Consider the following 23,517-nt stretch of genomic DNA (forward strand, 5'->3'; position numbering starts at 1 on the left):
TACATTCCTTTGACTTGCTGATTAATAAGCTGTTGATGGCAATAAAAGTTGTCAAACTTTATTTTCTCTTTTTTTGTAGTATGCGTACTCTCTTTACAAGGCACAGATCTATCTGTTCCATGCTGTTGAGGAGAATTGATCAAAGTGAAACTTTGCACTAATGACAAATGGACAAACAAGGACTTGTTTAAATTTTTGACTTGAGGGCTTGGCAAAAGAAGTCAGGAGGGATTCTTTGAAAGCTTTGGGCATTTTGATGAAAATAGCATTGAGCAGATTCATCAGTAAGCAGTCCACTTCTACCCCTGAAATCAACTAAGTCTAATAGAGGTGCTTTCTGAATCCACTAATATTATTTTGTGGCACTTTTCCTTTTGATTTATTCTGGGATTTGGCTGGCTCTTGGCTGGACTTCTAATTTATCTTTCCATAAGACAAGCTCTAGTTGATGGCATGGCCCGATCTGCTTTTTTGGGCATTTCCATCACGTCCAGGTTCAACCCTGACGGATTATTTAGGGTCCTCTTGGTATGTCCCTGCTTCAACTAATAATAATGAATAACGTGTATGAAGTCTCAAAGCTTTGGGACGTGGATCATAAATTGACCCTTCTTTTTTTAATCATGGTAAATTAACATGACTTAAGCTACGAGAAAGAGATCATTTTGTGCTGGCCAAAAAGGCTTGCGATTGCTTCTCATAACAAAAATTGGTCTTCTTCGAGTCATCGGCAGACCAAACAAAAATGCCGTGAAGTTTGCCTTCACATTGAAGCCTACTACAAGCCTCAAAGAACCCATTTGCAGGAGATAGACCCCCACTTCCATCTGTACCAAAGCTCACCAAGACCTTACCACCTTTGTAATTGTTGCTCTGTGTCTCAAAATATCTATTAAACCTTCTCATAGGCATAGAACTGAAAGTTGACGTAGTCTATGAGATGTCCATACTTACTGGACAAAGCCAAGTAATGTGGCTGCACAGAATCATCATCGTATGGTGCTATTGATGCAAACGACACAACCTTATTTTGTTTTAAGAATAATAGGAGCTGACCAATGCACTCGGCAAATGTGTCTGGATCTGCAGCGAAGTGTTCATAATCAATGTCAATTCCATCCAAGTTGTACTCTCTGACTATCTGAGTTATTGATTGAATAGCATTGCTAACCCAAGAGTTGATTGATTTAGGTTTGAAGTATACATGTTGGCTGCCTATGGTATCTCCCCCAAGACTTAAAGCTACCTTGACATTTGAATGATGGACTTCGATGCAGGAAACAAGAGAAGGGGTGAGGTTTTCTGTGTCCCAGAAGATTTTGAAGACGCCATTGGTGGGGGAAGGAGGGAGATGAGGATGTATAGTCAATGGCAAAGGAGAGAATAAAGGGAATGTCGATTTTCGGGTTGATGGGTACGTCTGAAAATGTGACGTTCTTTCCCTTAGCTCCAATGTATTCTCTGAAGAGATTCGACTTTGCTGGGGCCGCTTGGATTGATGGAACCGTTGAGAAGAGAAGATGGAGAGTAAGAGAGATAAGGAGCTTGCATGAATCCATGGCTCTTTACAGTTGAATACAAGGTCTGTACTCTTGACAGGGATATATATACAAGTGAATAATAATTATAATATCATCTGTTAACTATGTATTCGTTTCTATGCAGACGTCCCATTTCTATTGGAAGCATTGTTTGATGCATTTGTTCAAGCATTTGATTCTTTTGGTTGGCAATGAACTTGTTTTCTTGCATTTTGAGAATACTATTTAGACTCCCAAACACACCTAGAGGGGCTGAATAGGTGTTTATCACAAAATGTGCGGAATTAATAATATTAAGCAATCAACAATTAATTACCAAAATATGTAAAGCAGTAAATCATGCAGACACAGATATTTTGGTGACAAAGAAGAAACTTTTTAGAAACCATTCTAAAAGTAAAACTTCTTCGGGGTAGTTAAACTCAGGAAATCATTATGAGAAAATATTCCAAAAATTACAGACAATAAGACACTTACAACCCTTTATAACTTCTAGGCTCTGTAAGATCAACAAGCCTACAGCTTGTCTCTTAGCTCACAATCTTCTTGAAGTGATTCTCCTTTACTGGACCCTTCGATAGACTTCTTAAACGTTGATTGAACAATACAACTTCTCAACACATAAACACTTAAGAGAGAAGCATTTAAGCTTATACAACACAAACACTCTCTTAGCACACAAGGATCATCACACAAGCACCTTAAGATTTAACTCTCAAATTTCGTGCTTCTACCTCACTGGGTCCCTACTAAACTGAATAGCCCGAGTCCCATATATATAGGCAGCTTGGAGACAAGGTTTCAGCTGAGTTAGGTGAACTTGCTAACTAGGCATTTGAATGGTGATGCATGGGTGTCCGAACGGCTGCTGTTCCCCGTGCTGGAAGTGGGGAATAGGTTGATCACTCTCCCTGGTCTTCTGCAAGCATTTACTCCACTAAGCTGTCCACTGTGCAACTACTGTTCGAACGGTCAATGTCTTCGTTCGAATGCGACGGGCATGCTGGCCACCTGCCTGTGTTTTTTGCAAGCATTTAAGGGCTGTTTTTGTAGGTGGGAAGATGAGCAGTCCACTGTGCAACTGCCGTTCGAACGGTGTAAGTCTTTGTTCAAACGTGGCTAGGTTAAATGCCATGCTGACACGTGGAAACCCTAGCAGTCAGTGTATCATAATAAACACTCAAGCAAATTGCTTCAGCCACCGCCATTCGAACGACCTATGCACGGGTATCGAACGGAGATCTCGGGTTTTAGTACTTGACTGCTTCATATTTGATCGGCCTGCAAACGGCTTGCGAACAGACGTCTCAAGTTTTAGTACTGAATGCTGCATGTTCGAACGGCCTGCGAACGGACCACACTGCCTCGTCCTTTGGGCACTTCAACCAAGAGGAATTTACATTTAGGTCACCGAATTTAACCAACAAACATACTAACACATTTGTCTCTTTTAGTTATAATAGCATAATCACCTTCATAATTAGTATTTGGACTTGGCGGTTGTACTAACCAAACTTCAGTGATTATTTCATAAGTGAAGTCTGTATTGGACAAATAGAGTCTTATGTTGGATGGCATGATTTGTTTGCTTCATCTGAGGGAAGTGTATATAATAAGCTGCCTTGAGAGAGATATAGGAGGGAAAAAAAGAAAAAAAGAAAAAAAGAAGAAGAAAGGTTGTAAGACTGACCTCACCTATGAGAATTCTGGACTATTTTGGAAGGAAGAGTGCTATATATATATATATATATAGAAATAACTATAGGTGGTTTTGGTTTATACTGGCACTCAATAAGTGAGCAGCTGAGTAAGTAATTTGTCGATCTTTAGAAAGATGCCAACATTTCAGTGCGGTGGACCAATGTATCATGTGAAGAGATACTCAATTATTAGCCAGAAATGCATTCAAAAATGGTATATGCAGACGAATTAGGGCAGAAAACATAGTTTTGTTTTGTAACAGGTGCAGCTTTTCTGGGTGTACGTTTCTAGAGCCTGTAACCTCTTTGCTTTTTGACTCTCTCCCCAGAAAAAAATGTGAATTGAAGGCCGTTGCAGGCTGCTGCTGGGACGGCAAAGGGAGTGAGAAGCAGAGGTGGAACTTTTTGTCCGTGGCTCTCTATGCATGGGATTCCAATCCTTTGTCTGACGACTGATTTTCTCTTTTGTTTCAGATTTTGGAATCTCAAAAGACCCACTCCCGACTCCACCCCCACTATCTGTAGTACTTGCTTTCCTGAATGTTTTCATGTTTTTTTTTTGTTTGTTTTTGTTTTTTTGTTTTGGATGAATTCATTTCATATGATTCCATTTCCATAGAGCTGTTTGTGTATTATAATGAACAACAATGTTACATCTATGTTATATATAAAGACAAGGTAATAATTTATATTTTTCAAATAACAGTGGATAAATGGTTATTACTCAGTGTTTTTGTTTTTTTAATTAGATATTTATGCAGTTAAAATTTTAAATTATTAAGTAACAGTATGATATCAATAGAGTAATTATCAGAGTTGCTTTTTACATTTTCTATACCGTAATTTTCAAGAGGTTATATTAAAAAAAAATTACCTCAAATGAACAATAGAGTGCAAAATTGTAACATTTCAAAGTATTTTGTCACTTATATATATATATATATATATATATATATATATATATATATATATTGTTACATGATTTAAAATTTAAAATGATATGATACTATGAATATTGGTAGATGCCACAATGAATATTGTTAGATGCCACAAAATAAACTTTTGATCATAAAATAGATTATCTAAATTTCACTTGTTTCGATAACGACATTAATTGTTGGAACCATTATGAAAAGGTTTCGTTAAGATAGCACTTGGAATTGCAAGATTGAAGTTCTTCAGCTTGTTAGATTTATTTTGTAATGCTTTCACACAGGGCTATATATGAGCTGCTTGCGAACAAGGCTTAGACTCGGTTCGGGATCGGTTCATTTATTAAATGAACATAACTTGAACAAAAATTTAAGCGTTTATTAAATGAGCCAAACTTGTATAAACTTAACTCTACTCGTACAAGCTTGCATAACTTCATTTTTATTATTTTTACCTTCATAATGAGAACATGTTAACTATTTTAAAAGATAAAAATGAATTTTTTTTTCGTAATACAATAGATATAATTTTGAATTAGTGTAATTGTTTGTTTTGATATCGATATATGTTTATTTGTATGTATATTACAAGGTTTATGTGTGTGCTGTGCATAAACCTATGTGTATTTGTAGGTACTTGGATAAGGAGGATATAGAACTTATGGTGATGGTAGCGCGATATTTATGGCTAAGGCATAACGCTGTGGTTTGTGGGAATAAGGTGAGCCCTATTAGTACAGTGGTTAAGTGCGTGGCTAAATCAGTACTATAGGTTTATCAACAAGCTCAATCTCGGACAAATGGAGCAATAGAGAAGGAAAATACAAAGAATACCCGATGAGAACCCCATGGATGATTTTGTTCAAGTCAATTGGGACGCAGCTGTGGATAAATATAGAAAGAAAAATTGGTATTAGTGTTATAGTTAGAGATAATATGGGAGATGTGTTGGCAACTTTGTCAATGCCAAAAGACTATATCATTGAGCCCGATATTGCAGAGGATGTGGCTGCTTTAAGTGCCGCTCAATTTTGTCGTGAGTTAGGCTTCTATAGGGTGACTCGGGAAAGCAATGCTCTCCGAGTGGTACTACACTGCTAGCATTGCGAAATGATGGTAGTAACTGGAGTCACAATGAACATATATATTATTGAAGAGGCTCATGGGGTTCTAAGGGGATTGCAAAAATAGAAGATTAATCATATTAAATGACATTTAATTGGTGCAGTCCATTGTCTAGCGAAGAAAACTTTATCCTTTAGCGTGGAGAATGGTCTTATTGACAAAATTTCTCTTTGTATTTCTGATATCATCTATGTAGAGCATTACGTTAAGTAGTTATTAATTTTAGATAATTTTTTTTTTTTTTTTTTTTTTTTTAAATGCCACTTCCTTAGTTTGTTACAATTATTGAATCGAAAATATGACCTTTGAAGTTGAAGAGTCACCTTTATAAGCCGAGATAATCTTAGAGATCATAATTAATAAATTTACACTGTCATCTAATATATTCAAGGTGAATTTACTTTGATTTCGTTTAACTTTTTCCAAAACCAAATAACGGCCGGGTCCGTAAAAAGATATATATATATATGCTGCTGTGTCTAAACCTTTTCTCTCTTTCTTTCTCTCTTATATATATATATATATGTGACCCCATAATGAAGTAAGAAAAAGTGAGAGAATGTATATAGTTTTATCATCAAGATAAAGGAGAAGGATTAGGATTAACAAAAAGATGCTTTACCCAGATTATGAGAAAATTAGCTGCTCTCATAAAGCATGCATAAGAGCATAAGTCAAGGTTAAGATCGAATACACCCTTTTTGTGTGTGGCAAGGAAAGAATATTAATGAACTACCAAAACTATATATATATATATATATATATATATATATATATATATATATATATATATATATATATATAGACACTGGGGGATTATATATACATGTATATTAACTTGTGTGTTTGGGCAAATTAAAGAGAACAACATGGGGAATTGCAGAGGATCGTTCTTGGCTTGTTGCGTGTTAATGCTTTCTTTGCTCGTCGGAGGTGAAAGTCTGGCACCAGAAAATAAGGTAATTCTGAAAATTATGTGAGAGTGTTGCATGCATAATATTGTTAATGGAAACAACATATATAATCACCATGCATTGGGAAGAAATTACAAAATCAAAATTCTTCCTCACATGCACGAACGCTACCATTATTTTCCTCAGAGAAATGTTATTTACCATACATGGCCCCCATCTCACCCATGTCTTATTGGACTGATGTGACACTACTGACCGATGCTGCAAAACAATTCATTTTCCCGTATGTTTTGGCCTTCAAGGTCCCTCAAAAACGACGATATGAACATACACACACACACACATATATATATATATATATATATATATATATATATAACAATTATATTAAATCTGTAAAGGCGAAATACTAGCTAGCAGTCATATTCGTGCAATGGCATGCCCTAGGTTTTATCACGGGTTTGGGACCTGTTCTTCGATGATTGTTGTTAAATGGTAATATATTTCCAAATAATATTATTTTCGAAATTATTTATTAGGTGGTATTATTGTCTTGACTCTTGCATGGGGTTTATAGGAAATATCAATTAATTTTTTGACACAATTATGAAGGCGAAACTGGAAATAGGGCTTTCACAAGTTCATATATATTCCAATGTACCTCTTCACTCTTCTGTCCAAAAAAAAAAAGGTGCTACTATTGGATAATTTGGATATATATATATAGCTTTTTAGCACTCTCATTAAAAAATAAAAATAAAAAAAGAAGGCATTTGATTTTACAAATAATAGAATTCGTGCTTTCAATATTGCCTCTTCAACGAATAATATTTTGTTTTATGAGATAGTAATTCGTCAAATAAGATTTAGTGATAATTAAGAACTTAAAGGGCAAACTATAACTAATTAACATCAAATATTAAAACTCCTAAATCTGATCGACATGCTCATTAATATTTTGTTTTGTTAGGGAAAACATATTTTCTTGGAAAAAAATATTTAAAATTAAAATTTTAATGCATAGAAAATTAATGTGTCCCTTTCGTTAATTTGACAAAAAAAAAAAAAAAAAATCTAACGACTTTGAGTAGTTCTTGTGTGAAGAATGACATTTATCTTACTTTGGACTTGGAGATTAAGGTTTTAATTAGGTAATTTATGCTTTTTAAATGCCAATTTATTGTTATAATTTTTATAAATATTTACTTAATCAAAATATCCCTTGGGGACAAAGAACAAAACATTTTCGCCTAAATATCCATTGATTTAAAAATTGCAGAATAATTGTACCTACAAGGTTACCATACAGACAACATGCACAAAGGACGCCGGAACCTCAAACCATGTCCGGCTAAGATTTGGCGACACAAATTCTAATGACATATTGGTCTGGCGACTGAATGCCAAGCACGTGAGGAGGGTGGATCCATTGGAGCCTAAGGTCCTCGACGATGTGCCCAGAAAACCATTTCAAGCTTGCATGGTGGATGAGTTCCAAGTAAAGGGTCAATGCGTGCACTCACCCATTTGCTACCTATACCTGAAACTGACTGGAGCCGATGATTGGCGGCCAGGATTTGCACAGGTGGCGGTGGTGGAGGGGACTCATCTCAGCTCGGATAATTTCTACTTTCATTTATACTTGCCTAGGCATGCATGGCATGGTTTTGATTTGTGTGATAGGGAGGTGACTCCTTTTGGGATCAAGCACAAAAGGAAGGTCTTTGAAAAGAAGCTATCTAATTAAGTTTCTACTACTTCAACCTATGGGGATTGTTTGTATATTTATCAGTGTCTTGATAATTGTAACATTTATTTTGATTACAACATGAAAAAAATCTAAAAAAGAATAATTATAGTCTATGGTAAAGATATATAGGTAAAAGTAATTTGTTTGGTTTGGCGTGTTTAGTTTGACTTCAGTAAAAAGAGTGGTGGCTCTTGAAGTAAGTATAACACTTTGTGTAAATAACCCACACACGAGGAAAGTTGGGTCAATGTAGAAAAGACTCACAAGTAGGGGGTGATTTGCTGAACTTGTGAGGTTTGTGTCCCATATTGGTAAATTATAAAGACAGTGAGTGATTAATATACTTAAATAGATTCAAACCCATTAGCTTAAACTTTTGGGCAATAAATTGTGTACAAATATGTAAATGAACTTACTCATGTTTATCTCTCTTGGTGTACGTCTCTTTCCCTAACAATTTTTTTCTTTTTGAAAGAAATCGATATCTTATTCCATTAAATCGCAATTAACGATACAAATCAAAGAGACAGAATAACTTCCTCTCTTATTACAATAAGATGGATACACAAGGGTATTTCATTACTCTACGTTGTATTCATAACATGCAAAACGGCCTCCTTAGCAAGCCCATGTGCTGCAGCATTACCCTCTCTAAGTATAAAATTGAACCTGGCATTGCTGAAATCCCGCGCCATCTTCTGGATGCCTTCAACTATATAACCATAAGCACTATTACATGCCTCATCTGAATTTATCGCCTGGACAACCTGTTTGGCATCACCCTAAAAAAGTAGCCCAACATTTCTTAGTTTGCGACCAAGAAAGACTCCCTGTAAAGCTGCTAATGATTCGGTTATCACTGGGTCTACTTTTAGCATCTTTGTAGCTCTTTCTTTGATCACCCTGCCTTGATGGTCCCGTGCAATTATCCCCAGGCCAATTCTTTCGAGTTTCTCCGACACTCCAGCATCCCAGTTAATTTTGATATGATTCTCAGGTGGTGGTTGCTAACATATGGTATTGTGCTCTACTTGCTCCTTGGTCAAAACCTGTTGAGTTTCGTTCGCTCTCCAGAATTCCTCCAAATTAAGCTAAAATGGCATCTCGCACCAGCTAGTTGGGTGGGGTAAAATTATTTCCATGGACCACCGAGTTCCTCCTCAGCCAAATACGACTTGCTATGACCGAGGTGTCCATATCTTTATTATCACACTGTTCTTCCATTTCCATGAAAATTTGATGAAACTCCAAACCTCTGCCAGTTGCTTTCTGGAATCAACGCAAACTCCCACCCCACACATCCCTTGCAGCTGTGCAATCCCATAAGGCATGGGAGATTGTCTCCTCTTCCAATCCACAAATGGGACAAAGACTCTCCTTGATCACCCCTCTTTTGTATAAATTTGTCTTAGTATGCAAGAGATTATTGAGCGCCCTCCATAAGAACATCTTAGTCACATTGGGAACCTTTCGTTTCCAGACATGTTGCCAAATTTCTACATCTTTTGCTGGACCTGAACCATTGCACCTTGAAAGGCCGACAAGCTCCACCTCTATGTGGTATGCACTCCTTACCGAGTACTCGCCGTTTTTAGTACCTTGCCACACTCTCCTATCCCGTGGGCTGAGAGGACTTGAGGGGATATTGAGAATGGTATTTGCCTCTTCCTCCCAAAAGATCTCCTTTATGAGAGCACTATTCCAATCCTTGGTGTCCGTGTCAATGAGCTCTTGCACCTTTGCATGTGGGTCAAGGACAGTAATAGGTGATTGCACCGAGAATGTTGATGGCAATGGGATCCATGAATCCCCCCATACCCGCACATCGACTCCATCTCCAATCCTCCACATAGTCCCATGTTTAATAACTGATTTTGTGGAGATGATGCTTCACCATGCATACGATGGTCTACGTCCCACATTTACCTCCATGATACTGCCATGAGGGTAATATTTGGCTTTGAATATTTTAGCAATCAAAGAATCTGTATTTTTGATAACTCGCCAAATTTGCTTTGCTAAAAGTGCTTTGTTAAAAATCACCAAATCCCGAAATCCCAAGCTGCCTTTTTTCTTTGTCCGCCCCATCCATTCCCAACTCATCCAATGGATTTTAGCTTGATTCTCCTTGTGACCCCACCAAAACCTTTGCATCATTCGGTTGATTTCGTTATATAAAGCCCCAGGGAGTTTAAATACACTCATACAATATGTGGGTATGGCTTGGGCTACGGCTTTTAGAAGAATTTCCTTACCTGCGTGAAAGAGGAACTTAACCTTCAAATTATTCAAACACCTCCATATCTTGTGCTTAATACTTTTGAAAGACTGCATCCGAAACTTGCCCACCAGGGTTGGGAGACCCAGATATTTGTCATACCACCGAGTAACTTGTAAACTAGACTCTTGTGATATCTCCTTTCTTCTATCTTCACTTGTGTTCCGACTGAAGAAAAGATATGTCTTCTCCATATTTAGTTTTTGACTCGACGCCCCTTCATATTTATCAAGAATCCGAGTAAGTCTTCACCATTCCACCAGGTTTGCCTTGCAGAAAAGCAAGCTATCATCTGCAAAAAAAAGATGGTTGATTCTCGGCCCATTTTTGGATGTCGGAACTCCTGTAATAACCCACTAACTTTCAGCTCTGTTTAACATAAAACTGGGAGCCTCTGCACACAATAGAAACAAATAAGGTGAAAGTGGGTCTCCTTGACGGATACCACAAAAAGGAATTATATGCCCCACCGGATTACCATTCACCACCACTGCGTACGTCACTGTTGACACACATTCCAGAATAAGAGATATCCATTTTTGGTCAAAACCGAGTTTCTTCATTACTGTTTCAAGGAACCTTCATTCAACCCGGTCATATGCCTTACTCATATCAAGTTTAATTCCCATGTACCCCACCTTACTCCACATGCGAGAGTGCATGGTATATAATGTCTCGTATGCTACAAGAATATTATCTGAAATGAGCCTACCCGGTATGAATGCACTCTGATTGCAAGATATAATATTGGGGAGTACTTTTTTAAAGCCATGGTCAATTTCCAGGATTGAGATCTCCTAAAATTCTCTTTAAATTTGAAATTCTCAAATTCATAAATCTCAACTGTTCATCTCATCTAAGGGTCTAAAATAAGTCATGTTTCAGCATTTGATAAGGAAACATGGCTTATTAGATTCATTGAGAGTAGCTTCCTCATTAAATTTTCTCATTAAATCCTGAAACATGGCACAAGACCCGTAGATGAGATGAACAACTGAGATTTATGAGAGTATCTTAGTTTGACATATTTGTTTTGACTCCAATACAAATTTTGGCTTCGCTTTTGGAGTATACGTGACACTCTTGGTTTGCTGGGTTTATATGAAAGAAACTCACAAGTGTGTGAGAGATTTATTGTGAATGCAATTATGACTTATGAGGTTTGTGTCACACATCGATAAAATATAAAGAGACTGAGTAGTTAGTATACTTAAATGGACTCAAGCCTATTAACTTAAGCTTTTAGTGGGTACATTTGACAATGAGTAGTATATGGTGGGTTCACGAGTGATACTTCAATGATAATTATCTGCGATTGATAATAATCTCCTTCTTCCCTTTTATGTTTTGATTTAATTTTCTTCTTTGATGTAATATAAAGTTGAGAAGAGCTTTTGATGGATCTACATTTGAAAAAATATTTTTTGTGGGATTACTTAACAAAATTCTTTTCAAAACTTAAATATCCGCATTTTGAGTAAGGGTGTACAAGCGGATTATTATCTCTTAACTGCAACCTCAACCGCCTAATTAGGCGGTTATTATTTTTAAGTAACCACATCTGTCTTGCTTGGGCCAGTTAACAATTTAACCGCTAAGTGGCGGTTGTAACGGTTATTGAAGGCGAAACCGCAACCACTAACCGGTTCTTGCTAGTAAGCAAAATCTTATTTACGTTCTCATGTTCTTGCTTCTCTTTTCATTGATTATATGCGCTCTAAATTTTTTAAGTTGGTGGATTGAATCACTACTGTGGATGCAGGGGAGCGCTTTCTAATATAAATATTATGAAGGGAGGTCCCAGTCTCTGGTTCTGTGAGAGATGTAAAAGGCCATACAAACGACAAACACCAACCTAGGAAGCTAGACAACTAGCTAGTAAAATGAAACTAGGAAATTCTTCAAATCAAGAGATGTTAGATGCTTTTTCATTTTGTTTTCCAACTAGGAAATTCTGTGGAACCCATCTTTCTTTTTGTCTTTTGTTCTTAGGACTCTACATAATCTTCATTTGGATCTCCTTTTTTCTTTAGTGGGTAGGAGAGGTAGTTTATTCGTTGGTTCTAGGCCTTCATTCCCCGTGCAAACCTCTTTGAACTTGCACGGTTTCAAATAGCGTAATAAAGTCTTCCACCAAAGTGGTTATTAGTTGTTAATAATAGGCCCGTTTGTACACCCATAATTTTGAGAAACACAAGCAAATGTGGACGGGGATGGAAAAATGGGCAGGGGCCATGGCTAAAAAATTTAGTTGGTAGGGGCCTACTAGCAAAAAAAAAAAATTAACCATAGAATTTTTCTTTTACCTTAAGGCTCCATTTACTTCGACGTAAAATGGTTTCCAAAAAATGATTTCTGTATTTTACAGTGTTTACTTCGACGTAAAATAGTAGTCAACGGAAAATATTTTCCTTTTGACCGAAAATTCTTCTTTAATTTTCTGACTATGAGCATCTCATTCTTAAATCGATGGACCTTGCCAAGACCGGCTTAGAACATCGCTGGGACTTGATTGGAACCCAGCCGGGACTTGACCGGGACCAGCCCGGGACCTAATCGGGACTTGCCCAGGACCTAATCGGGACCCTCCCGAGACTTGACCAGGACCTGCCCGGGACCCTATCAGAACTTGCCCGGGACCCCGGCGGGACCTGCCCGAGACTTGACCGGGACCCTCCCAGGACCCGCCCGGGACCTGCCTGAGACTTGACCGGGACCTGACCAGGACCCGCCTCGGACTTGCCCGAGACCCTCCTAGGACTTGCCCGGGACCTGCCCGAAACTTGACCGGGACCCACCCGGGAGTTGACTGAGACCCGCCCAGGACTTGCCTGGGACCCCCGGGGGACCCGCCCGAGACTTGATCGGACCTGCCCAAGACTCGACCGAGACTTGCCCGGTCAGGTCCCAGGGGGGTCCCGGTCAAGTCTCGTCAAGGTCTTGGTCAAGTCCCGCGCTGGTCCCGACGAGGTCCTGAGTATGTCCTGGGTGGGTCCCGGTCAAGTCCCGATGGGTCCCAGGCGGGTTCTGGTCAAGTCCCAGGGGGTCCCGGTTAAGTCCCAGCGGAGTCCCAGTCAAGTCCTGGGAGGGTCCCGGGCAAGTCTCGGGCGGGTCCCGGTCAAGTCTTAGGCGTGTCCCGGCAAGGTCCTGAGCAAGTCCCGAACGGGTCCTGGTCAAGTCCCGACTAGGTCCCAGACAAATCTCGGTTAAGTTCCAACCGGGTCCCGGGCAGGTTCCTGCGGGGTCTCGAACAAGTCCCGGCGAGGACCTTATTGGAAAAAATATATATGAAAAAAGATATAAAAAAAAACTATTTTCCGTGTACAAGGTAAACGCCGTAAAATATTTTCGACGAAAAATATTTTCAGAAAAAATGACTTTCCTGAAAATATTTTACGAAAAAAACCATTTTACGTCGAAGTAAATGTGGCCTAAATGTTTTTTTTCTTGTCTTTTGGAGGAGCCCTAGTTACTGCCGATTCTCCTTTTCTCTGTCACTGAATGTAGAGTTGACTTCTTATTTTTTTAAAAAATATTAAAAAATCAAAAAAAGAGATGGGTGGCACAACACCGCTTTTTACGAGGACATGTGTTATAATTAAGTTAATCACTAAGCTTTAATAATTTTTTTTTCTTTAAATTGTTTTCTTAAAATATTCTTATAAGAAAATTGAAATTTTTTCTAAAATACTTGCCGTATTTTGCTTTTTGAAAAGTGTTAAATAAGGGAGGTATAATTAATTAATTAATTAATTAAAAGTTGAACTACAATATTTCTTTTTCTTAGTATGGAGAAATTTATTTCTTTTTCTTAAAGTGTTTCACTTTGATTTATCAAACATTCATTGAAGAGTTGTAACATGACCATATAGAAGTTATTTTTTACTATTTATTTATCTTATTTTCATTCATTAAAGCTAATATAATTTTTAAATTCACTATTAAAATTAATATGAAATTTCAAATTAAATGATGGGTTTAAAAAGCAGGAAAAATAATATAAAAGTAGATCATCAGCAGGTACAATGAAATTCAGGCAGCATGATGAAGAAATGATGGGTTAAGTTGAGATGACCTAATAGTGCAGAGAGACACAAGGAGGCGTCCAATCACCATTCTCCACTGATCCATGCAAGTCTGCAAGACGTGAAGAGCTTAAAATTTCCATAAATATAAAAACAAGCTTTGAGAGTAGGCAAAGTTTGAGCAGACAACCTAATTGTCCTTGTCTCTCTCACAAAATTTACTCTGAAATGTGACTAGACAGTTAAGGATTCCTCTTAGCTTATATATATATTACTTGTTGTTGAAACTTTTTTCTCGGTTTCCATGCCCCATCAACAGCTGTTGAAATTACCCTATTTTGCTTTGGCAAAAACATCATCTGTTGGTGTTTGTGCAGTAGTCAGAATCGTTCATTTTGTTGTTGCTTCCTGAACAGAGATATGATAATAAATGACCACTGCAACCTCATAAAATATGTTCTGCCATTGGCATGCACAAAGTAATTAAGAACAACTTGATATTGAAATATCAAATCCATCCACTAAAATAAATAAATACATTAATTAATTACCCTCTTTATGGTTCTACAAAAGTATTCACTTGTCAATGTCTCGTCAGTGAATTTGAAATTAATGGATTAATGTATATATCTATTGTTTTTATTCTATGCATTTTTTTTTCTTTTTATATCACATTAATTATTTTTATTATTATTTAAATTCAAAAACCTACTACAAAAATATTTACCAAACCACGTCCTCTAACTTGTTAGAGAAAAGAAAATATCATTTATTTCTTTTTTTTTATACATCTTTTTGTACATATCTCTCGTGTGTGTATATATATATATTTATATATAAAATAATGTTAAAAATTATAATTTTATTTTATAACCGTCACAATTAACTTTTAGATTAGTTATTATTATAAAAAAAAAGTTAGTTAGAATTATTGCATCAGCATTGTCAGATATATATATATAATCATTGTTCAACATGGTGTATTAAATGTTGAGTGATGTTAAGAGTATTACAACTTTTACTACGAATTTCTTATAAATTGATGTGACAGTGTGTGTGATACAGGATACTTACTACGTCAATGATTTTACAATTAAATTTATTTGTCAAATTTTGTTACTTAATTTATTTCACCATCAAAATACTACCACAATTGTAAAAAGTTGTAATTAAAGCGGTAGTATTATAACTTTTATATATATATACACATAAAAAGCTATATATGACCACAACTTAGGACCTATTTGAGATTGCGTTTGACAGGTTTAAAAATACTTTTAAAACTCAAAAAGTCTCTTCGAAAAAAAAAAAAAAGTACTCGTTTGTTAAAAAAAAAACGCTTTTTAATGTCCAAAAAATCTAAAAATAGCTCAAACGCACTTTTGACAAAAGCTTAAGAATAAATCTTTTGCCCAAAAATTCTTTTTGACTTGAATTTTTTTATTTTTAAAACACAATTCCAAATATACTTGCAAGCTTTAACTATCCATTCACGATTTCACGTGCACTTTTATGATGATCTTAAATTAATGACCGGTGCTGCAGTACCTATAAAAGAAAAAAAAAAGAAAAGAACAAAAAAAAAAAAAAGCAGTGTAATTATGTAACGGGTGTAACTTCCAACCGCCTTCAGAATAATTTTGTCTTATGCGATATGAACCGTAATTTATAGTGTACGTACTTTTGGTCAGTTGTCCACTTCATTTTTACTTGAGGCAAATCAACAGCGAATATAGAGAAAGGATTTGAATTTTTTTATATTTATTTTTTTCATTTTTACTTTAGGGAGGCTTTGGTTGATATGCAATTTAGAGGGTATTTTTATTTTTTGTTTAAAATATATTATTATATGACATAAAGACGAAAGTAATTTTGGATATTTTATATTTTTAATTGTTTGTTAATATTTTTACTTTAAAAAGAAAAAATAAATGAAAGAGAGAGAGAGTGTGTTTTTTTAAATAAATAAGGATATGATTCTCTCTTTCTAAGTAAATAAGTAGAGGCATGTTATTCCTTCATCTTACATTAATTCAAATCTATCATTGAATTCGTAGGACTGAAAAAAAAAAAAAAATGAATGGAGATGGATAGAAAATAGTTGGAAATAAAAAAATATTATTTATCAAATAAATAAGAATGATATGTTACCCTACAAATATTGCACAAACTAATGTGGCAAGGTTTAGTAGACATTATTTTTTTTGAGTAATGTTATACACTATTTTTTCATCATAACCCGTTCTCACTAGGCTGACGTGGCAGTATTACGTATCCACCATTAGATTTTTTTTTTCTTCTTTACCAATGGTTGATCTCAAGGTAGATTGACACGACATGCCATCATAATGGAATAGTAGTGTGTCATATAATGTTACTTATTTTTTTAAAACAACGGCCTATCCAAGGGCTACCAGACCTTGTCACCTCAACTTTTGTACAATATTAATGTTTTATGCATTATTACTCAACAAATAAGAATTTAAAATTAGGAAAATTATATATAAATTCCTTAGGTCAACGCGCTTTTATTAAAAACTCCCTAAATATTTTTTTTTTCGAAAATTTAGTCCTTTGGTCACTCGAAACTACTAGAAAACTCTCTACCGTCAATTTTTGTTAACTGCCGTTAGTCCACTCAAAATTTCCCGTTTTATCTGATTAAATTATTAATTTAATTTAAAAAATTAAATCTTAAAAAAAAATAAAAAATTGAAGGGTGGCCAGGGTGGCACCGCCACCCCTGGCCACCCCCCCAACCCCTATGGGGTGGCCGTAAGCCACGCTAGGGGTGGTTTGCCCACCCCTGGGGTGGCTTGCGGCCACTCCCAGGTGGTTTGGGGAGGCTTGCGGGCCACCCCATTGGGGGTTTGGGGTGGCCCGCAGGCCACCCCTCCACCCCAAGCCACCCAAGGCGTGGCTCGAGCCACCCCATGGGCCACCCCATAGGGGTTGGAGGGGGTGGCCCTTTAATTATTATTTTTTTAGATTTAATTTTTTAAATTAAATTAATAAAATTTTAATCAGATAAAACGGAAAGTTTTGAGTGGACTAACGGCAGTTAACAAAAATTGACGGTATGAAGTTTCGAGTGAACCAGAGACTAAATTTTCGAAAAATAATACCCAAAATTTTTTTAATAAAAGCACGTTGATCTAAGAAATTTATATATAATTTTCCTTAAAATTAAGTAATACTACATATTGTACCCTTATCCTACAAGACACGTACCCGTAAGTCATTGGGTTTACGTGTAAATGCTCATCACTTATTTAGATGGCAGATGTAGTCGTGGACAATTTGATCGTATAAGAGTGGTGTTAAATAGACGGTTGAGATTAGAGGGAACGTTGAGATGTATTGCAAAGGCACAAAAGACAGACATTGGTCCTGCATACTTATCCAAAGCTCTGCGTTTTATACAGTGAACTTGGTGTGTCATGTGTGTGTGTTTGTGAGAGAGAGAGAGAGATGGATAAGATCGACGATCCGATTCCTACCCCATCACTTTCCAAACCCTCCCCATATGTACGCGCTTCAAGTTTACTGCTAATTAATTAATGTCTGCAAAAGGGAATAGGATCTTTCAATATTTTTAAAGCTGCATATATATGTTATAATGAGAAATCATTTTTTTAAAAATTAATAATTTTTTTATTGTTTGATTGAGATTTTAAAATTAATATTAAAGAGGTAGTTAAAAGATAGTAGATTTATCTATTCATGATAAAGATAATTAAAAGATTGTTGAAAAATGAATTAATTCTATCATTTCTCAATATTAAATCTGTTTTCCAAGATTTGGCTTCTTTGAAAAATATTCTTTCTATAATTGAAAATCACTTACAAGTGTTGGAAAAAGTCCAATTTTGTTTTAACAATTTTTATTTTTTTTAAAAAAAGAGATACTTCAGAAAACCTTTATGAACTTCTATTCGTTTTGAAACAACCCCTCAATGTTTAAAAACTATCAATTAAGGGTATTAAACTTTCAATTTCCTTTAATTACCCAAGCTCTTTTCGTTATTTTTTTGTCAAAATACCCAAAATATCCCCCTTTTTTTTTTAAATAAAAAAAAAATTGTAAAGATCTTGCAATATATATATATATATATATATATATATATATATATAAACATATATGATATATATATGATCCTTACTATTAGATATTTAACAAAAGTCATTAGATGCACACTTGGATTAACTTCATCACCAATCCTTGATTGACATGTGGCATATATAGTTGATGACTCAACTTATTGCAAAATTATAATTTTGTTCTCAAATTGGGAAAAAAAAAAAGACTCTTTATTTTATTGAAATTTCATAAACTTAAATAAAAACTAAACTAATTAAATGATAATAAATAAAGCGAAATCTACTCAATTATTGTACCACAAAGAATAAGTAGATGAATTGTATAAATATCCAAACTTTATTGTATTTGTATGTCGAAAAAAACTAGAGTTTCTTTTCTTGATTTGTTATATCTAGATGGAGCTCCTCTAACTTATTATTTATAAGAGAAATGTTACGTATACGTACTTTCAAGTATTTACTCATTGATGTGACAATGAAAATTACCATATAATTTTGGATGAGTTAATCTGTATATGATATATTAGTGGTGATTTTTCACTATCATATCAATACATGTAATATTTCTCTACTTATAATTGGAAGTTCCTATGACACAGTAGATCAATGACTCTTCAAAGAAAAAAGACGCGGGAGAGAAGCTTTTTCAATATTCTTTTTCAACATTATCAATTACATTAAAAAAAAAAAAAAAAAATTGCAGCGGCCTTCCCATTGCCCTTCGTTCGTTGAAGGGAGGTGCGACTGAGAGGTGACCGACCCTTCTTTTTTTCTTTTTAATTGTTCTTATTTTATTATATATAAAATTTTTTAATTTAGGGTTATATAAATCATCAGTTATGCTACATAGTAATTGGTAATTGATTGTGACGTAGATTCATGTGTGCATTTAACGGTTTTTGTCAAACAACGAGACAACAAAGACTGTTTTGAATGTATAGCTTACTCCACTACTCCATAATAATTTTTGGTAGCCCATAATCAATAGAGAATGATCCTCTCCATTTTAAATGAAGTGGAATTAAGAGATCCCATTAATACATTTAAGAAGGTAAAAGTGTCCAAAAATTTTACTACAAAAGAATTTGGACAATTTTATCCTCCAAAATGCACTCCATTTGAAATTGAGGGGATCCAGTCCCTCCATCAATGTCTCAAAATTTTAAGTACTAATAAACCCTTAGTGATAATTTAAGCTTCAATTTCCTTGAACTCCATTTTTTTTTTTCAAGCAATTACCAAGAGACAAAGGGAAAGGGAAAAATACAACACAAACACGAATACAAACGGACAAAGATCCTCTCCAGTCCAAAATGGACTGGAGAAGATCCAGTTGATGGCTAGGATCTCTCCTTAGAGATCAGAGATCCTAAGGCCATCAACCTGCCACGTGGTGCATTAAAATAATAATACTATTTTATTATTTTATTTTTAAAAATAAATAAATAATAAAATAATAAAAAATTAAAAACAAATATAAAAAAAAAGAAGGGTGGCTGGCCACCCCATGTTGGCCACAGGAGGTGGCCGGTTACCACATATTGGGACATGGGGGTGGCGACACCACCCCCATGGGCCAGTTGGGGGTGGCTCATGGCCCTTGGGGGTGGTTCGGCTACCCTCAAAGGCCAAATAAAAAAAATAAAAAAAAATTGATTTGGCCCTTGGGGGTGGCCAAACCACCCCCAAGGGCCATGGGGGTGGCTTCGGCCACCCCTAATCGGCCATGGGGGTGGCCGATCCACTCCCAACCGGCCCTAGGGGTGGCCAACGCCACCCCCAAAGGCCCTTGGGGGTGGATCGGCCACCCTCAAGGGCCATCGCTTGGCCTTTGGGGGTGGTTCGGCCACCCCCAAGGGCCAAATCAAAATTTTTTATTTTTTTGATTTGACCCTTGGGGCCGGCCACCCTCTTTTTTGTTATATTTTTTTAATTATTTTATTATTTATTTATTTTTAAAAGTAAAATAATAAAATAATATTATTTTTTTAATGCGCCACGTGGCGGGTTGATGGCCTTAGGATCTCTAAGGAGAGATCCTAGCCATCAACTGGATCCTCTCCAGTTCATTTTGAACTGAAGATGATCCTTGTCCAATACAAATACCCCCGCACACTGTTCACTTTAAAATAAAATAATGATCGGTGTAGAAAAGTGAAAAAATTGTATTGAAAAGTGAAAACGTTTTGTTTTGTAGTTATTTTTTTTTATTTGTATAGTAGTGAAAAGTAAATGATGTGATATAAAAGTGAGAATATTTTGATGTTAATTTTTTTTGAGTAATGGAGTGAATAGTACTTGAGGGTAAGGGGTGTTGTTGTTTGCCAAACGATGGTGACAAAACCCTACAAACACCGCAAAACAACTGGTACAATGCAGTCAAAGTCTAAAAACTATTGAAAAGTCAAAAAGTTAACGTACGCATTCGATACTTGGCACCTCAACTAAGAACAAGGCCGCCATGAACAGCAACAGCAGAAGACCAAATGCAAATCTGCATGTTAAAATACAAGCTACCTTGAAGGCCGTAGCACGATAAAGAGCACTAGAAGCAGTTAAATTAGAGGTGCTGAGTGAAGCAGCTGTACACCATGGTAGATTACACTAGTGAGAATAATAACCATTGAAAAAAGATAAAAGAAACGGCGGCGTTTTCTGATTCAGACCTGGAAATGTATATATGTGGGGTGTAGATCGAGTATATATAGAGAGTACACTCGTGATTCTTCAATATTAATGCCAACTCAGATTTTTGTTTTGAAGATGGAAGGGGGGGTGCACCATGATACGGTATTGACTATTTACATCAGATTCAGGCTTGAGAGCATGCGTGCGTGTCCTTCACGCGCTTCTAGTGCAATAACATATTACTTGGTGTCTTTTTCATTCTGTTGAGAAAGTAAATAACGAGGTGATGATGACATAATCATTCAAGCTCCTTAAGCCCCCACTCAGTTTTCCCTCATTCACAGATTCTCTCTCTTTCTTTCTTTCTCTTTCTGTGTGTGTATGTGCATGGGAGGACTGAAAACTACACTTGAATTTGCCCCTCACAGGGAAACATCAGCAGCATGACCAATCTGCACTTGTAGAGTAGCTTTCTTCCTCTTCTTTTAGCCTTCTCTTTCTCTCTCTCTACATCTCCTTCCTTTTTGTCTCTGCCTAACTATTCCTCACTGTATCTTTCTCTATCTCTCCTTCTCTGTCCATCTATTTATACCCCACTTTCAACCCTTCCAAGAAACACACACACAAAAAAAAAAAAAAAAGACAGAAAGGAAAGAAAGAGTCAAACTTAACACCAAGGGAAAAAATGTCCCCAGCAGCTTCATCAAGATGGTGCCCAACCCCAGAGCAACTGATGATCTTGGAAGAGATGTACAGGAGTGGGATTAGAACTCCCAATGCTTCTCAGATACAGAAGATCACTGCCCACCTCTCCCTCTACGGCAAGATTGAAGGCAAGAATGTGTTCTACTGGTTTCAGAACCACAAGGCAAGGGATAGGCAGAAGCTGAGAAGGAAGCTCAGCAGGCAATTGCAGCTTGAGCAGCCGCAGCAGCTCTTCTATTATCACCTCAATCACCCACCTCACCAATTTCATGGCGCCAACTTTGACTCCCCTGCCGGTTCTTCTGCTCTTCAACAATTTTCTTATGAAAACAACTCACCTGGCCTGCTTCTTCCTCAGGTATTCTTGATTTTTATACCCTATATAACAAAGAATATTCTTCCTCTTACTTTAATATATATATATATATATATAAAAGAATATATTATCACGAGCTTCCTTACTGTTCTGGTTTAATTCTTTCAGTTACTAAATTAGCTACACATGTTGTCTGGTCTGTTTCATGGTCGGTAAAGCTAGCACGATATTTCTTGTACAAGACAAAATAGTACCCTCGAAAGGAAAAAACACTAGTGGAAAAGGGTAAACTTTTTGTTCAAATTGATCATTTGGGGTTAGTTTGATCAAAATCTCTATCTCTTGCTCATTCCAATTATTCCAATTATATCCTTTTTTTTTTCTTTCAATTATTTATTTTGGTTAAATTAGTTATCTTTATGTCGTCTCTGCCTTTTGAATGATTGTATACGTTATTGGAACAGGGAGCAGGAGTAGCATCAACACAAGTGATGAATTACTCATGGAAGATGGATATCCCTCATCAGATGGTGGAGATGGAGAAATCCATGATGACATCGTACGACCATGATTGGATGATGATGATGATGATGGAAAAGAGTCCTCCAACTTCCCCATGTTGCAGTACTACTAGACCCCTCCAAACCCTTCAACTCTTCCCTATCACGGCCACCAATCTCAAAGAAGAGTGCACCACACCCAAGAAACTCTCTGCATGATTCTCTCTCCTCTGTCTCTGTGTGATTTTATTGTTAGTCTTAAATCTTTCTGTGACTTTTATTTATTTGTGTTGGTTTCTGTTATGTTTCTAGCTAGCTAGGCTTCAAGGTGAGAAAGATCTGAATTGTCTAATGAGTAAATGTGTACTGGTCCAACACTGCTGCTACTTCTACTGCAACTACTACTACCTATTTACACTCTCTGTATTTTCCCACAAGTGAAAATCTGCATTGGGCTTGATTTTTCTGTTGATTTTTTTCTGCTTGTCTTTATGCACATCTTGAAAAGTTGCATCTTGTAACACCGACACATGGTGGTTGACACCAGCTTTTTTGTTGGTCTTGGACCTTTCAGACAGGTCAATGCAATAGCGGTTACTGTTATGGTGCATGGCATGAACACAGTACTTCAAAAAAAAAAAAAAAAAAAAAAAAAAAAAAAAACACCCGATTTAAGAAAAATGTTTCACAAAGCATAAGTTGATGACTAGCTAGCTTGATGATTTTGTGAATATTGTACAAATTAATTAAGGGATGGTCATGGGAAAAGGACCAACGCTTTAATCTTTACAATTTAACAGTATATGGTTACAAATATTGTTAAATTAGGACCAACGCTTTAAACTTTACAATTTTTTTTCTTTTTTTTTTGGGGGAACTTCACTTACCCCCCTATACTTTCGCACTTTTTGCAGACACCCCCCCATTGTTTAAAACCTCTCACTTTGGTGTATCCAACTTTCGTTTCCATTCACTTTGCCCCTTCCGTTAGGATTTTCTGTT

General features: G+C 36.2%; 2 protein-coding genes and 1 pseudogene across 2 annotated transcripts; 2 read left to right on the forward strand and 1 right to left on the reverse strand.

Annotated features, from left to right (window-relative positions):
* Positions 1–469: 469 nt before the first annotated feature.
* On the reverse strand, positions 470–1,666 carry LOC132164490 (chitinase 2 pseudogene; annotated as a pseudogene).
* Positions 1,667–6,154: 4,488 nt separating this feature from the next.
* LOC132163045 (embryo-specific protein ATS3A-like) lies at positions 6,155–7,959 on the forward strand. The gene is made up of 2 exons (XM_059573246.2): positions 6,155–6,257; positions 7,492–7,959. Exons 1-2 carry the CDS (start codon positions 6,168–6,170, stop codon positions 7,957–7,959), a joined length of 558 nt encoding a protein of 185 aa, XP_059429229.2. The 5' UTR covers positions 6,155–6,167.
* A 13,035-nt stretch (positions 7,960–20,994) lies between these two features.
* PRS (Homeodomain-like superfamily protein) lies at positions 20,995–23,064 on the forward strand. The gene is made up of 2 exons (XM_059574913.2): positions 20,995–22,057; positions 22,480–23,064. The coding sequence occupies exons 1-2, from the start codon at positions 21,680–21,682 to the stop codon at positions 22,732–22,734; spliced, it is 633 nt and encodes a 210-aa protein (XP_059430896.1). The 5' UTR covers positions 20,995–21,679; the 3' UTR covers positions 22,735–23,064.
* The last annotated feature ends 453 nt before the right edge of the window (positions 23,065–23,517 follow it).

The sequence above is a fragment of the Corylus avellana genome, chromosome 8, assembly GCF_965113065.1.
Source record: "Corylus avellana chromosome 8, dhCorAvel1.hap1.2, whole genome shotgun sequence".
NCBI classification, from domain to species: domain Eukaryota; kingdom Viridiplantae; phylum Streptophyta; class Magnoliopsida; order Fagales; family Betulaceae; genus Corylus; species Corylus avellana.

What these genes read in the sequence shown, in the direction of transcription:
- LOC132163045 (XM_059573246.2), top strand. Translation starts at nt 6,168, where the DNA reads ATGGGGAATTGCAGAGGATCGTTCTTGGCTTGTTGCGTGTTAATGCTT. An exon ending in GTCTGGCACCAGAAAATAAG is followed by an intron (nt 6,258 to 7,491) that starts GTAATTCTGAAA and finishes TAAAAATTGCAG; the next exon opens with AATAATTGTACCTACAAGGT.
- PRS (XM_059574913.2), top strand. Translation starts at nt 21,680, where the DNA reads ATGTCCCCAGCAGCTTCATCAAGATGGTGCCCAACCCCAGAGCAACTG. An exon ending in CTGGCCTGCTTCTTCCTCAG is followed by an intron (nt 22,058 to 22,479) that starts GTATTCTTGATT and finishes TTATTGGAACAG; the next exon opens with GGAGCAGGAGTAGCATCAAC.